The 13,678-nt window shown below is 40.7% G+C and overlaps 1 protein-coding gene across 1 annotated transcript in view; it reads right to left on the reverse strand.

The window, feature by feature from the left end:
• The window catches only part of UBE2J1 (ubiquitin conjugating enzyme E2 J1), a 26,715-nt gene that overhangs the window by 11,152 nt on the left and 1,885 nt on the right, over window positions 1-13,678 (reverse strand). Inside the window, exons 2-5 of the mRNA XM_012809943.2 lie at window positions 7,366-7,439; window positions 5,976-6,107; window positions 2,812-2,896; window positions 2,608-2,714 (exon numbers count right to left, since the gene is read on the reverse strand). Coding sequence (XP_012665397.1) covers window positions 2,608-2,714; window positions 2,812-2,896; window positions 5,976-6,107; window positions 7,366-7,439 — 398 coding nt within the window. The remainder of the gene's footprint in view (window positions 1-2,607; window positions 2,715-2,811; window positions 2,897-5,975; window positions 6,108-7,365; window positions 7,440-13,678) is intronic.

The following is a 13,678-nucleotide window of genomic DNA, read 5'->3' on the forward strand; positions in this document are numbered from 1 at the left end:
GGCCCAGGCTGGGGATTCGAACCCGCCACCTTAGGTGTATGTGGCTGGCACCTTAGCCGCTTGAGCCACAGGCGCTGAGCCAGCAACTGATTTCTTATGGTCTCTGTGCAGTCAAACCTCTCTGCTGTGCAGGTGTTCTGCTCCTAGCACTGGCATCACCACCCAGCTCCACCTCAGCTCATCAGTAAGGAATGTGCAACCAAAATCCTGCATGCACAGTTTACAGCAGGTCCACGCTCCGGTGGGAATCTAATGCCGCAGCTGATGTGACAGGAGGCGGGGCTCAGGTCATGATGCAGTGACACAGAGTGGCTATCCATAAAGATGAAGCTTCACTGCTCACCTCCACTCACCTCCTGCTCTGAGACACAGTTCCTAACAGGCCGCAGACTGGTACCAGTCCATGGCCCAGAGCCTGAGGACCACAGAACTAGACTATTTCCTAAGATACATTTGTTTTCCAAAAGGAAACCACTGTATTCCGGGTATAGTCAAAAATTACCCTCATGCTCACTAGAGTGCTATGAGAATTTGAATGACTGAAAGTAAATGTAGAGTACATGAATAATATGTAGAAATATATGTATATTCTTACGTTGTTGAACTTAAAAAAATTTTTATAGTGTTTCTAGTTCAGTAAAATTCAAAAGCCTTAGGTCTTCATGAATTTGCTATTTAAATTTGTGAAATAGTACAACAAAAATAAAATATATGTTAGAGTAGCATTACTTTAGTATTTATTAATGATAAATAATTTTTTTTTTTTACTCATCTGTTGTTGTTTTGAGATAGGATCTTACTCCGTCACCCTGTCTAGAGGACAGTGGCATTATCACAGCTTACTGCAGCCTTGAACTCCAGGGCTCAAGCCATTATCCTACCTCAGCCTCCTTGGTAGCAAGGACTGTAGGTGTGTGACAGCACATCTAGCTAACTTTTTTTTTTTTTTGGAGATGGGGTCTCACTATGTTGCCTAGACTGGCTATGGACTCCTGGCCTCAAGTAATCCTCCCACCTCAGCCTGCAAAAGTACTGGGGTTACAGGAGTGACCCACCACACCTGGCACAATAAATGATGTTCTGTTTTACCCAAAGCAGCATTGTTGTTCATATCCCTTTGAGAACTGGTTGTACAGAAGTTATGTACCTTAAAATGTATTCACTTTTAACTGAGAAATCAGATGAAAGGAAGGACAGTTATTTATTTTGAATGTATTTATTTAGATAAGCCTGGTATAGTATGCTGCCATGGCTAAATGCAAAACCATTTTCTAAAAGGCCCAAGATCCTACAATATACACCGTATACAGTGAGAAGCCTAAGGAAAAAAAGGAACTCAAGTTCTTTTTTTTGCCTTGTACATGAAATCAACTAGATAAAACTATCAAGATAGACACAGGGAATCAAATAAAAACCAAATTCTATGTATTCAAAGTAGATATTGTAATTTGTGAAGAGTAGTGATTTGGAAATAAGGTTTAAAAATAAAAGTTGCTGATGAGACCAAGCAGTCTACTAAATCTTCCAGATGCTAAAATCTATTTGATAACAAACATCTGTCGAGGCCAGGCGGGATGGCTCATGCCTGTTATCCTGTCACTCTGGGAGGCCAAGGCAGGTAGACTGCTTGAGCTCAGGAGTTGGAGACTAGCCTGAACAACAGTGAGATCCCCGTCTCTAAAAAAAAAACCAATAGCTAGGTGTTATGGCAGGTACCGATAGTCCCAGCTACTTGGAGGCTAAGACAAGAGGATCACTTGAGCCCAAGAGTTAGACATTGCCCTGAGCTATGATACCATGGCACTTTACCCAGGGCAACAAACTAAGACTCTGTCTCAAAAAAAAAAAAAGGAAAAGTAAAGAAAATCTGTGGAGGGCCTACTCTGGACCATGCTAGGGTAAAGTGTGCTATAATTTAACTAATAATCTATGTCTGAAGGATGGTAGCCAGCAGACTCTAGAACAGAAAGATTATCAAAATTAAGAATTAGATCTCAGCACTACTCAAAGAGAAGATACCCTGAACTGAGTAACTAATCTTGGTTTTACCAACAAAAATGTACCTGGAAAAAAACAGAGACATCAATACCAACCCCCAGGTGGGTGATCACAGCTCAATAAAGAGAATCTCCTTCGCTTTATTCCAGATCATTCACTGAGCACTTGCTATGAGCTAGATAAGACAGATACAAAGATGGGTCAAGTGGATTCCCTGTCTGCCCTCAAGGACTCTTCAATCTTGTGGACACTACATATAAATACTGCACTAGTTCTTTGCCATCTGTAACACCATCCAAATGTAGACAAATAACCAGTATTGCCTTCCTAGAGAATGTATCTCCCACTCTAACAAAATAAATCTGAGTGGAATATTACCAACTACTTCTTAAAACCAGCATGAAATCAATTATTTAAATTCTGGTCACTTCAAGCAAATTATACTGAGTTTCTATACTGAAATTTAACTGAATTTCTAAAATAGCAAAGCTAAGATCTGTACCCACAATAACTCAGAAGGTAAGTCATGCAGTAAGAAGAGCCTATCTCCTAAGACCCATTACCCAGAATAATATTCAGGCCTTAACAAAGAAGGGAATACAAAACTTACTTTTTGGCAAGTGCTCGTCTTTCCTCGGGAGTGTAATCGAGAGAGCCTATGGCGCCTTCTCCTTTTGTTGGCATAAACCCAATGATGGCTAATAACGCTGTCCTTACTGAAATAGAAAAAGTAAACATCAATGTAAGCTGCTTTACAAAAGTAACTATTATTTGACTAAGATCATAAGAGATTTATAATAAATTAATACTTACTACTCCATGATGGCTGCCAAGTTTCAGGATGATGTCCTGAGATGCTCAAACAGATTTTCTTGCCCACTTCAAATCGTCCATTAGCCTTAGGAATAAATAATGCATTTTAAAAATTACATATGTGTTTAATGTTTTATACTTTTAAGGTATATTTTTTATAATTTATAAACAAATAATAATTTTAAAGATTAATTTTTAAAGAATTTTTTAAGAATGCAACACCTGAGGAAACACAGATTTCTGTCTTCTTATAAATACTCCAAAAATATTTGTTGGATGCTGGATGAATATTAAAATTGTTTTTAAAAAGTGTTATAGCACCTTTTGAAACTGAGTTACACAACTGAAATACAAATTTTAACACATAAAGACTTAAGTGTTGGTGAGGGAGGGCATAGAGAGAAAGATTTTGAGAGAGGAGTGATTTTCAGAAGAAAGATGCTGGGTTTTGTCTTTTTAAATTTTTTTTTGGAGACATAGCCTTGCTCTTTTGCCCTGGGTACAAGTGCCATGGCATTACAACTTACAGTAACCTCAAACTCTTGAGCTCAGGCAATCCTCTTGCCTCAGTCTCTCCAGTGTATGGGACTACAGGCACACTCCATAATGCCCAGCTAGTTTTCCTATTTTTAGTAGAGACATGCTTTCGCTCTTGCTCAGGCTGGTCTTGAACTGGTGAGTTCAAGCAATCTACCCACATCAGCCTCCCAGAGGCTTGAGCATAAGCCACGGAGCCCAACCTAAAATGATACTATTTAATAAGATAGAAACTCAGAAGAAGAAGATCAGAAATAATTCTTTCAATTTTGGACTTAGGAAAGCTATCTTTTTTTTTCTTTTTAGAGACAGGATCTTGATACTCCTAGGCTCAAGCGATCCCCTCACCTCAGCCTTTGAAATAGCTGGGACTACAGACACACCCACTGCACTCAGCTGGAAGGAAAGCTACTGGGTATGTCCAAAAGGCAGGTAGAAAAGTAAGCGGCTTACGTCAGACAAAGATACTTCTGGTACCTCTCTTCAGAAGTGATCACTGATGTCATTTCATAGAAATAAAACAGCTAACGTCTGAATTTGTAGAGAAAGAGTGAAGAAGAGGCGGCACAAAGTCAGAACACAGCTCCATCAGGGCACAGACTTTGACTCTCCGCTGCAACATGACACGTCTAAAAAACTGTTAAATGAAAGTTGGAGAAGCCTTTTCAAAAGAGGGGGCCAGCCAGAAAGGATGCAATATTGAATATCAGAAGGGCAGGGCTGATTCTTAGCCAGTGCAGTAAACACAGCTACTGAAACACTTTTGTCTGTGTTGGTAAGGAGCTGCTGCTACCTACGGGCCCACCCCAATAGTTTCCCTATGCACCAGGGCCCTCCCAGGTCACTGGCTCTCCCCAGGAGCGAGCAACTAAATGAAGGGACTCCTGACACAGGAGGGCGCCTCCAAGACCCTGCTCCAGCCCAATTGCTGGTATTAACAACTCTTAGTATCACCTAATACCTGTTAAACAGCATCTGTATGCCAAGAACTTTATAGTATTTACTGAACACAATACTCCTTTTTCAAGGACATTCTATAACCTGACCATGATGTAATGGAAAGAGCAGGCTCTAAAACAAACACGTCTCCATTATACCAAATTTAAGTTAAAGCAGAATTAATTGAAATGTACTGATGAACATCCTTTTCTCATGCCCTCTGCCACCTTATGGGTGAGATATTTTGCTTAGACGGAGCAGGATGGAAACTGAGAAGAGGCAGTAAGCTTTCTCACTCTGAGACCAGTTACAGAATGTCCCTGCAATTCAGTTTTCTGTCAAAAGGAGTGTTGTGTACAGTAAACACTATAAAGTTCTTGGCATACAGATGCTGTTTAACAAGTATTAGGTGGTACTAAGAACTGTTAATACCGGCACTTGGGCTGGAGCAGGGTCCTGGAGGCGCCCTCCTGTAGTACACATTTCCTCAGAGCGCAGTGCAGGCCCTTCCCCACAGGAAGGATGTTGTGGAGGTTACCAAGAAAAAAACAGGAATAGCTTATAGTGGTAATAGATAAAAAAGGATTTGGGGCTTGTTTTTGCTTTTTTTCAAAGTTAGAGGAGAGTTAAACATAATTATAAATTAAAGGAATTAAGAGGGGAAAGGTTAACAATTTCTCCTTAACAATTAAGAAGAAAGAGGCCAGGAGTCGTGGCTCACGCCTATAATCCCAGCACCCTGGGAGGCCAAGGTGGGTGGACTGCCTGAGCTCACAGGTTCAAGGCTAGCTTGAGCCAGAGTGAGACCTGGTCTCTAAAAATAGCTGGGCATTGGCTCAGCACCCATAGCTCAGTGGTTAGGGTGCTGGCCACATAGAACAGGGCTGGCAGGTTCGCATACGGCCTGGACCTGCGAAAACAACAATGATAACTACAACAAAAAAATAGCCGGGCATTGTGGCAGGCACCTGTAGTCCCAGCTACTTGGCAGACTGTGGTAAGAGAATCTCTTAAGCCCAAGAGTTGGAGGTTGCTGTGAGCTATGACCTTACAGCACTCTACTGAGGATGACAAAGATTCTGTCTCAAAAAAAAAAGAAAGAAATTAGATCAAAAGTTTTCTTTCACAGGAAGGTAAAATATTTGCAGATAGAGAGAAATTCTGATATATAAATAGTTATAGTACAGCTAACATTTATCCAGGACTCCTGGCCAAGCCCTGTTCTAACAGGCATATAATAAGATACTGACACTTTCAATCCCATACAGATTCAGTGAGGTAGGTATCATTATTCTCATTATAGGGAAGGAAACCAAAGAAGGGTGAAAGAAAGGTGGGAAGCTGAAGGGGATAACCTGCTATGAGGCACAATAGGCTTAGCTACCCTTTACTGAGCACAGTAAGTGCCAGAGACAGTGTGCCCGGCACTCTGCACACATTAATTCACTGAATCCTGACACACATGTCATGACATTATACTTCTGCTAATATTATTAGCATTTCTCAGATGGGTCAGTTTCCTAGGAATTATTTTGGAGGAAAAAAATTTCAATTCCAGGGCCTTGACCCCAAAGGTATCATAATAACGTTCCACTTTATTTCCTAATGAAAATGACGATGCTGACTATATTTTACAACTACCAGGAAGAGTTAAGACACAAGCTTTCCAAAAAGTCAAGAATTCTTACCGTTAGGAGAATAATGCTCGGTGGTTTCATGGGATATTCTGGTGGCAGTACTATCCGCCCATGATAAACTCCTCCATCAAAATCAGAATCTGGGGGCCCTCTAACTGTGAAATGCCACTCAAAAAGGTTATCCTGAACAACACAAAAACAATCAAAAGCAATCAACAAAAATTTGATTATTTTTATCAATATGAATATTAGAAATATTACTGGGCAAGAACATGGTTCATATTATTGCTAGGATACTTTCTAATGTAAAAGATGTCTTAAGAATAAAAGTTACACAATTATAAGAAGGACTTTACCTAACAAAATGCAATCAGTGTAACCTGGTTCTCTGTACCCGCAATGAATCCTCAACAATAAAAAAAAATGAAATAAAATACAAAAGTCAAAAATAAAAGAATAAAAGTTACAAACAAAAGTTATAAATAAAAGCTACTTAATCCAACTTTCATGTCCCATAAAAACTAAAATCTTTTAAAAATAAATGCATTAAAAATTTGAGTGTTGTTATATATTCATAAATAAAATTGTAGTTTTAATTAAACTGGAAATTAATCCTTAAAAGAATACCAATTAATAATAATTATCATATAATAAAAAAATACTATAATAAATTTACATTATTTTAACCAATCTTTAAAAATTATCCCTTACAGATACATAAGAGCTTATTTATATTGGTGGGACCACATATGAAACTTACTAAATGTAGAATATAAATGTCTTAACACAATAACTAAGAAAATGCCATGAAAGCTATGTTAACTAGTTTGATGAAAATACTTCAAATTGTATATAAAACCAAAAAAAAAAAAGAAAAGAAAAAGAAAAACACTGGGAAAAAAAAGAGCTTATTTATAAATGGTCAGTAATAGCAACACATTTGACATTAATGTCATCTTACTTTTCAGCTTGCAAAATACTTGCAAAAAACATACATTATTTTTATTCTCACAATTACCATACAACCTAACTGGGCACATACTTCCTTTTACAGATGAGAAAACTGAAGAGAGCAGAAATGTTTGTACAAAAAGACTAGAGTAGCTGCAGAGATTCCTCAAGAAGCTGGCCTTCCACACTGTAGAGTCTGGGGTTCTTTTCACTTCCCCTCCCTCATACCCAATACCTAACACCAACTTAAGACCTAACACCCACTATCTCCAACCTAGCATCTGAGACCCATTTTATACAGATTAGAAATCTGGTTCTTCCAAAATGTCTGACTGGCTAATGAAATAGTCGTGAAATACAGGGAATAAAACATATCAACAAACCACATCAAACACATCTATAATGACTCAAAACAAGAAAAACAACTTTAAAGAATGTTGTAAATTAGAGTATCAAAGTCCATATGATGGATCTGGAGATGGACACTGACCTCTAAAGGCTGTGCATGGTAATGGTCTGTTGGATCTTTCAATTCTGCCGCTTCTTTCATTAAACGTTTAACAGCTAAAATAAAATTTTAAAAAGAGACATTTAAAATATGCTTTTCTAAGTGATTTAGCACAGACTTACAAATCTAACAAAAAAGTTTCTACTTGAATCAAAAATGTACAGAAGACTAGTCAACTGCACATACGGTGAAGTTTAACTATGGAGTACACTAACGGGGGAAGGGGTGGAAATGGTTGCTAGACATCAGAAGAATGATATGCTTTTTTGTTTTGTTTTGTTTGAGACAGAGTCTTACTTTGTCACCCTCAGCAGAGTGCCGTAGTGTCACAGCAACCTCAAACTCGGGCTTAAGCAATTTTCTTATCTCAGCCTTCCAAGTAGCTGGGATACAGGTGCCTACCACAATGCCCAGCTAAGAATGATATGCTTCTGATGAACTATATAAAAATTACATAGATGGGGGGGTGCCTGTGGCTCAAAGGAGTAAGGCGCTGGCCCCATATGACGGAGGTGGCAGGTTCAAACCCAGCCCCCACCAAAAACTGCAAAAAAAAGAAAAAAAAATTACATAGATGGGGAAGGCAATATTGTTATTTAATATATACTTGTATATGCTTCCTATGTGGTAGCACTTATCAAAGTGCTGTACAAACATTAGCTCATTTAATCCTCAAAACAGTACTACTAGGAACTTTTATACCCATTTTCTAGATGAAGAAGCTGAGATATGAAAATATTACATAAATAACTGAGGTCATACAGCTAGTAAATGACAGAGCGGGATGGGACAGTCAGAATCTATCTTGTTAAAATGCCTATATTAACAAAAATGTGCCCCCTGGATCTCAGGCTCAGTGGGTAAAGCCCCCTGAATCCTCAACCTTGTGGGACTTTCCACCCACTCTCTTGCATTAATTTAATGGGACTGTCCTCTGAGGTCACAGTATCTCTATGGCCCTAATTAATTACTTTTTGAAATTATTTTCAGCTTAATTAAATACCCACTGCTTTCTTCACCCCACATTCACTTCCTTCTTTATCCACACCCTTGGTTTTTAGGAGTCCTTTTTACATTGTCCCCTAATAAAATTCAACTCTGGCTGACCTAACCCAATGATCTTCTCAGATCTATACTCAAACAGCTCAGCATTACTGAAAGAGGAAAAAAAAAAAAATCAAAGGCTGACCCATGTATGCCATTAACGAGGCATTATCAACAACTTCCAAAGGGACATAATGCCTCCTAATGATCCTATATTTCTCTGGAAAGCCTCCCAACTCACTAACTCCACAGAGCTTGCAAGACTATTGCACACCTATTCTTATCCCACCTTGCTTTCACCTGTCAGCTAATCTCCACGATAATGACTGTTAGCAGGAATGCCCTCAGAAGCCCCAATCTATAATGTGGCATCACACCCTCTTTCCTTCTCTTTCTACCCTCAAAATTCATTCCTTTGATATGGGATCTCCTGGATTCTGCCCCTCTCAAACTTTATTTAGGTGCTAAAAAAATGTCAGATACTAGAGTGGAATGGCAAAGCCAGGTAGAAGCCTTCTCAAAACTCTGCTTAAAATCACTGAGGCTGGCTCAGCACCTATAGCTCAGTGGTAGGGCATCAGCAACATGCACTGAAGCTGGTGGGTTTGAACCCCGCCCATGCCTGCTCAGCAACAATGACAGCAATAACAAAATAATGGCCAGGCGCCTATGGTCGGAGCTACTTGGGAGGCTAATGAAAGAGAATCGTTTTAAGCCCAAGGTTGCTGTGAGCTGTCATGCCATAGCACTCTACCAAGAGCAACGCAGTGAGACTCTGTCTCAAAAAAAACACAAAATCACTGATGCAGTTCAATATGTGCTATAAAGAAAGAGATGCCCCAGATATTGGGAGGACCAGGCAGACAACCAACCTCAGAGCAGACAGAAGAGAAAAGGGGTCAAGACATCTGAAAGAAGAGATAGCAGGAATTACCCAAGGAGGGGTATGAAGAGACAGTTAACTGTACAGAGGCACAGGCTGGGGAGAGAGCTGACTGAGAAATACTCCCTATGCGCGCACACACAACTTAGCAGTTTGGTCTGTATCAGGGTTTTGCATAAGATTTTGATTGAATTGGCTCTGGGCCTGTGGCTCAAAGTGGCTAAGGTGCCAGCCACATACACCTAAGGTGGCGGGTTCGAATCCAGCCAGGGGCCACCAAACAACAATGACGGCTGCAACCAAAAAATAGCCAGGTGTTGTGGTGGGCGCCTGTGGTCCCAGCTACTTGGGAGGCGGAGGCAGGAGACTCGCTTGAACCCAGGAGTTGGAGGTTGCTGTGAGCTGTGATGCCATGGCACTCTACCCAGGAGGATAGCTTGAGACTCTGTCTCAAAAAAAAAAAGATTTTGTTTGAATTAAGGGTTCTTAGAATTAAAGCGTTCTTAAGTCACTATCCTATTTCATAATTATTAATATTCTTTCCCATCTTCTACTCTGAATTGAGCCCCTCTAGGCAGAGACTTGTTTACTTGATCACCACTATTTAATGAGTTCCTTCTAGATGCTAGATGCTACAGTTTCAACCACAAACAAAATACAGTTTGTTCATCAAGGAGCTTCTAGTGGTAGGGAGTCAATACAAACAGCGTGACAGGTGGCATATTCCTATCCTATACAGGAATAAAAACAGACACCTGATGAGAAACACTCTCCCTCCAAGTTCCAGGCACAAGGCCTTGTTCAGTTCTCTGAACACGCTCAGGGCCTTCCCTCATCACATTTCCTCCTCCTGCAATGCTGCTCTGACTCCCACCATCCCCCTCCTCATCAGGACTAACTCCCACTAGACCTCGAAGTAGCTTCCTCAGAAAGGTTTCCCTGACATCTCTTGTCCTTCCTGGCAGAGCTGGGGAAACTACTGCCTTCTGATTTCAAGATTCTTCTTTTTTAAGCACCAAGAAAAGCTTCATCCTTCTCTGCTGCATCTCTTTCATAAAAGGATTTGTTCTGAAAAATTTGTATTCAGTCAAAAGGTCTCACTTTAGGACCTAGAAGGTCACATTTTGCCGTCTTTCATCTGGAAGGTGTGGAGAGTAGGAATGCTCTCCAAGTTATTCTGGTCAGGGTTGGAAACTACTGCCTGGAGACTAGGCAGGGTCGCAGAGGGCAGGTGTAACTGCCTCTTCCTCCTCCCATAATGAAGGCATTTAAGCAAATGTTTAAGGACTGATGTTTCTGCCTAGAAAGACCCTTCAAACATATCAGTTCAACAAACATTTAAATAATGTTTGGGTGCTGGAGATAGAAAAATGACCAAGACCTGTTTCTTGTCTTTAATAACAGTGAGTAGAGAAAAAGAATAATTATAACACAACAAAGTAATACTGACCAAGTATTCAAAAGTCCATATAGGGACGGTGTTGGTCTGCCTAGGGCAGGGCGTCCTCAAACTGCAGCCCACAGCCACATGCAGCGTGCATAGGACGTTTATCTGGCCTGCCAGGTGTTTTTTGCCACCACTGCCTGTCCTGCTTAGCAGCCGATTCATCCCAGGGCCTGCAGTCCAGCCCTCCAACAGTCTGAGGGACAGTGAACTGACCCCGTTTAAAAAGTCTGAGGACTCCTGGCCTAGAGGATCTAACAATAGGAGTTATAGGAATTTCAGATTGATTCAAGGGAAGGCTTCCAAGCAGTGGTTTCAACAAGAACCAAGGCATGTAAGTGAAAAAAGCTACTCCTGAGTGGCGTCTGTGGCTCAGTGAGTAGGGGGCTGGCCCCATATGCCAAGGGTGGCCGGTTCAAACCCTGCCCTGGCCAAACTGCAACAAAAAATAGCCAGGTGTTGTGGCGGGCACCTGTAGTCCCAGCTACTCAGGAGGCTGAGGCAAGAGAATCGCCTGAGCCCAGGAACTGGAGGTTGCTGTGAGCTGTGTGACCCCACCACACTCTACTGAGGGCAACTAAGTAAGACTATGTCTCTTTAAAAAAAAAAAAAAAGCTACTCCAGATGGGGAGTTGTTCAGGCAAAATGCATAGATGGTGAGAATGCAAAAAAATACATGAGTTGTGGGTGATGAGGCTGGTGAGAAAAAAAAGGGTCAAATTTGGGCAATCCTGCAGGCTACACTATTTTACTTTGAACTTTACCCACAGCTACATGGAAGCTACCAAAATTTTTTTAATTTGAGGAGTAATTTAATTAATTTTTGTTTTGTTTTCATTCATCTGGGGACAACAGTAGCTGATTACATAATCATGTGTCTGTGTGTGTGTGTCTGTGCTGTGTCTGCTTCGGGACAGGGTTGGAGTAAAGGAACAAAACAAGAAATCAAAAATGACTCCCACTGGTGCCTGGCCACTGTCAATCCATGGGATGAGGAATATTTAGGGTAATGTGCAAGTTTGGGGGAGGAGAGAAAACTTATGAGTTTGGTTTTCATACCTTGCAGAGATTTTTTTCAATCTATGAGAAATTTAGGTGAAGATGTGGAGTCATAAGTAAACTCTATATTACTATAGCTTAGGAGAAGGGCCTGAGAGGATTAGCATGAAGGCACAGCTGACACCAAAGGTATGGACAGGATAACTGCTAGGCTTCTAGGAGAGGTAATGGGAACCTTTGTACCAGTTTCTTACACTCCCATCAGCTGGTACACATGTCCAGAGGCCCCTTCTGAGGAAGCTGCCAAAGGAAGTTCTTTATAGACAAGTCTCCATACTTTGTACTATAAGACCCTACTACCTTGGACGGGGCAGACTCAAACAAGAGCAGGGAGCCTGAACCCAAGACAACTAATAATAGGCTAGTCAGAGGCTTATGAGATGTCCCTTATATAAAAGTTCTGTCCACAATCACAAGTCTATTCCAAAAATTAAAATGTTTCACCACCTATAAAATGAATAAATTAACTACATGCTAGTACACTGGCCCTTCACCAGTTACCTGTATTGTCTTTTACTTAATTTTTCCACCCATATCTAAGACAGCCCCACATCAGATATAAAGGGTTATATCCCTTACACTGGGTGGTATTTCTGATCCACAGGCATTTCTATAAAAACGCCACAGTTCTGAGAAGAAAATAAAAGAGGAAGGCACTTCCACTCCGCCTCCCCATATTTTCAGTAAGTTCCATAACTCACCTAATTCATCCAGGTACTGCAATAATCCAAACAATAATATACAGTGCCCGTAGCACAGTAGTTACGGCGCCAGCCACATATGGCAGATTCAAACCCAGCCCAGGTCAGCTAAACAACGACAACTGCAACAAAAAACAGCCAGGCATTGTGGCGGGCACCTATAGTCCCAGCTACTTGGGAGGCTGAGGCAACAGAATTGCTTAAGCCTAAGAGTGAGGTTGTTCTTGGTTGAGGCCATGGCCCTCTACTGAGGGCAACATAGTGAGACTCTGTCTTTTTCTCTCTTCTTTTTTTTCTTAGAACAACAGCACTATCTTTCAGGAAATGAAACCAAAAGGAGGAAGCAACTTACAGCTAAAAGGATGTCAACCAAAGCTCAGACAACTTATACAGTATAGATCACATTCTTTGGAACTGTACAAAATTCTGGAGAATTTTAAAAGCTTATCATCATAGTATCAGGTAAGGTAACAAACGTTACCAGTTTTGAGCAATGTCCTCTGACATCCCACCAGTTCTCCACTGCAAACTACACAGCTACTCCAGGCATTCCACTAAGTACTTCCACAGTCCAAAAGAACCACATGACCAAGGAATCACTCCTAGTCCTCTTTAAATCTATCACAATCTAAATAATTCAGTTTATCATGTAAGCTTAAAAATTAAGCTTTACTCTCCCTCTCTGTCATTCATCTTTTTCCCCCTGGGGTTCTTAAGAGATGGGAGAGGGCTGTGCCTGTGGCTCAAAGGAGTAGGGTGCTGGCCCCATATGCCGGAGGTGGCGGGTTCAAACCCAGCCCCAGCCAAAAACTGCCAAAAAAAAAAAAAAAAGAAAGAGAGAGAGAGATGGAAGAAAAGATGAGAAGTCATGAACCCACTAAAACTGAAAGGAGTCTACGGTCCCCAAAGTATTACAACCAATTCTACACACTTGGTTAACTACAGCCATTCTTAGCCTGGTAGCACGCCGGTTAACAAAGGTCTGATCAAATTTTTTGCATATTCCCAAATCTTAAAAAAAATTCAAAGAGTCATAGCATTACCTCTTTCTACAAGTCTTGCTGATTCTTAGTGAGAAGGAGCTCTTTCAGAAGCCAATTTTCAGAAGCAGTACCAAGAGTTGGTCAAACTATCACTAATCACCAGGATTTACCACTGGGAGCT

The sequence above is a fragment of the Otolemur garnettii genome, unplaced genomic scaffold (genome assembly GCF_000181295.1).
Source record: "Otolemur garnettii isolate 467f Iridium unplaced genomic scaffold, OtoGar3 scaffold00118, whole genome shotgun sequence".
NCBI lineage: Eukaryota > Metazoa > Chordata > Mammalia > Primates > Galagidae > Otolemur > Otolemur garnettii.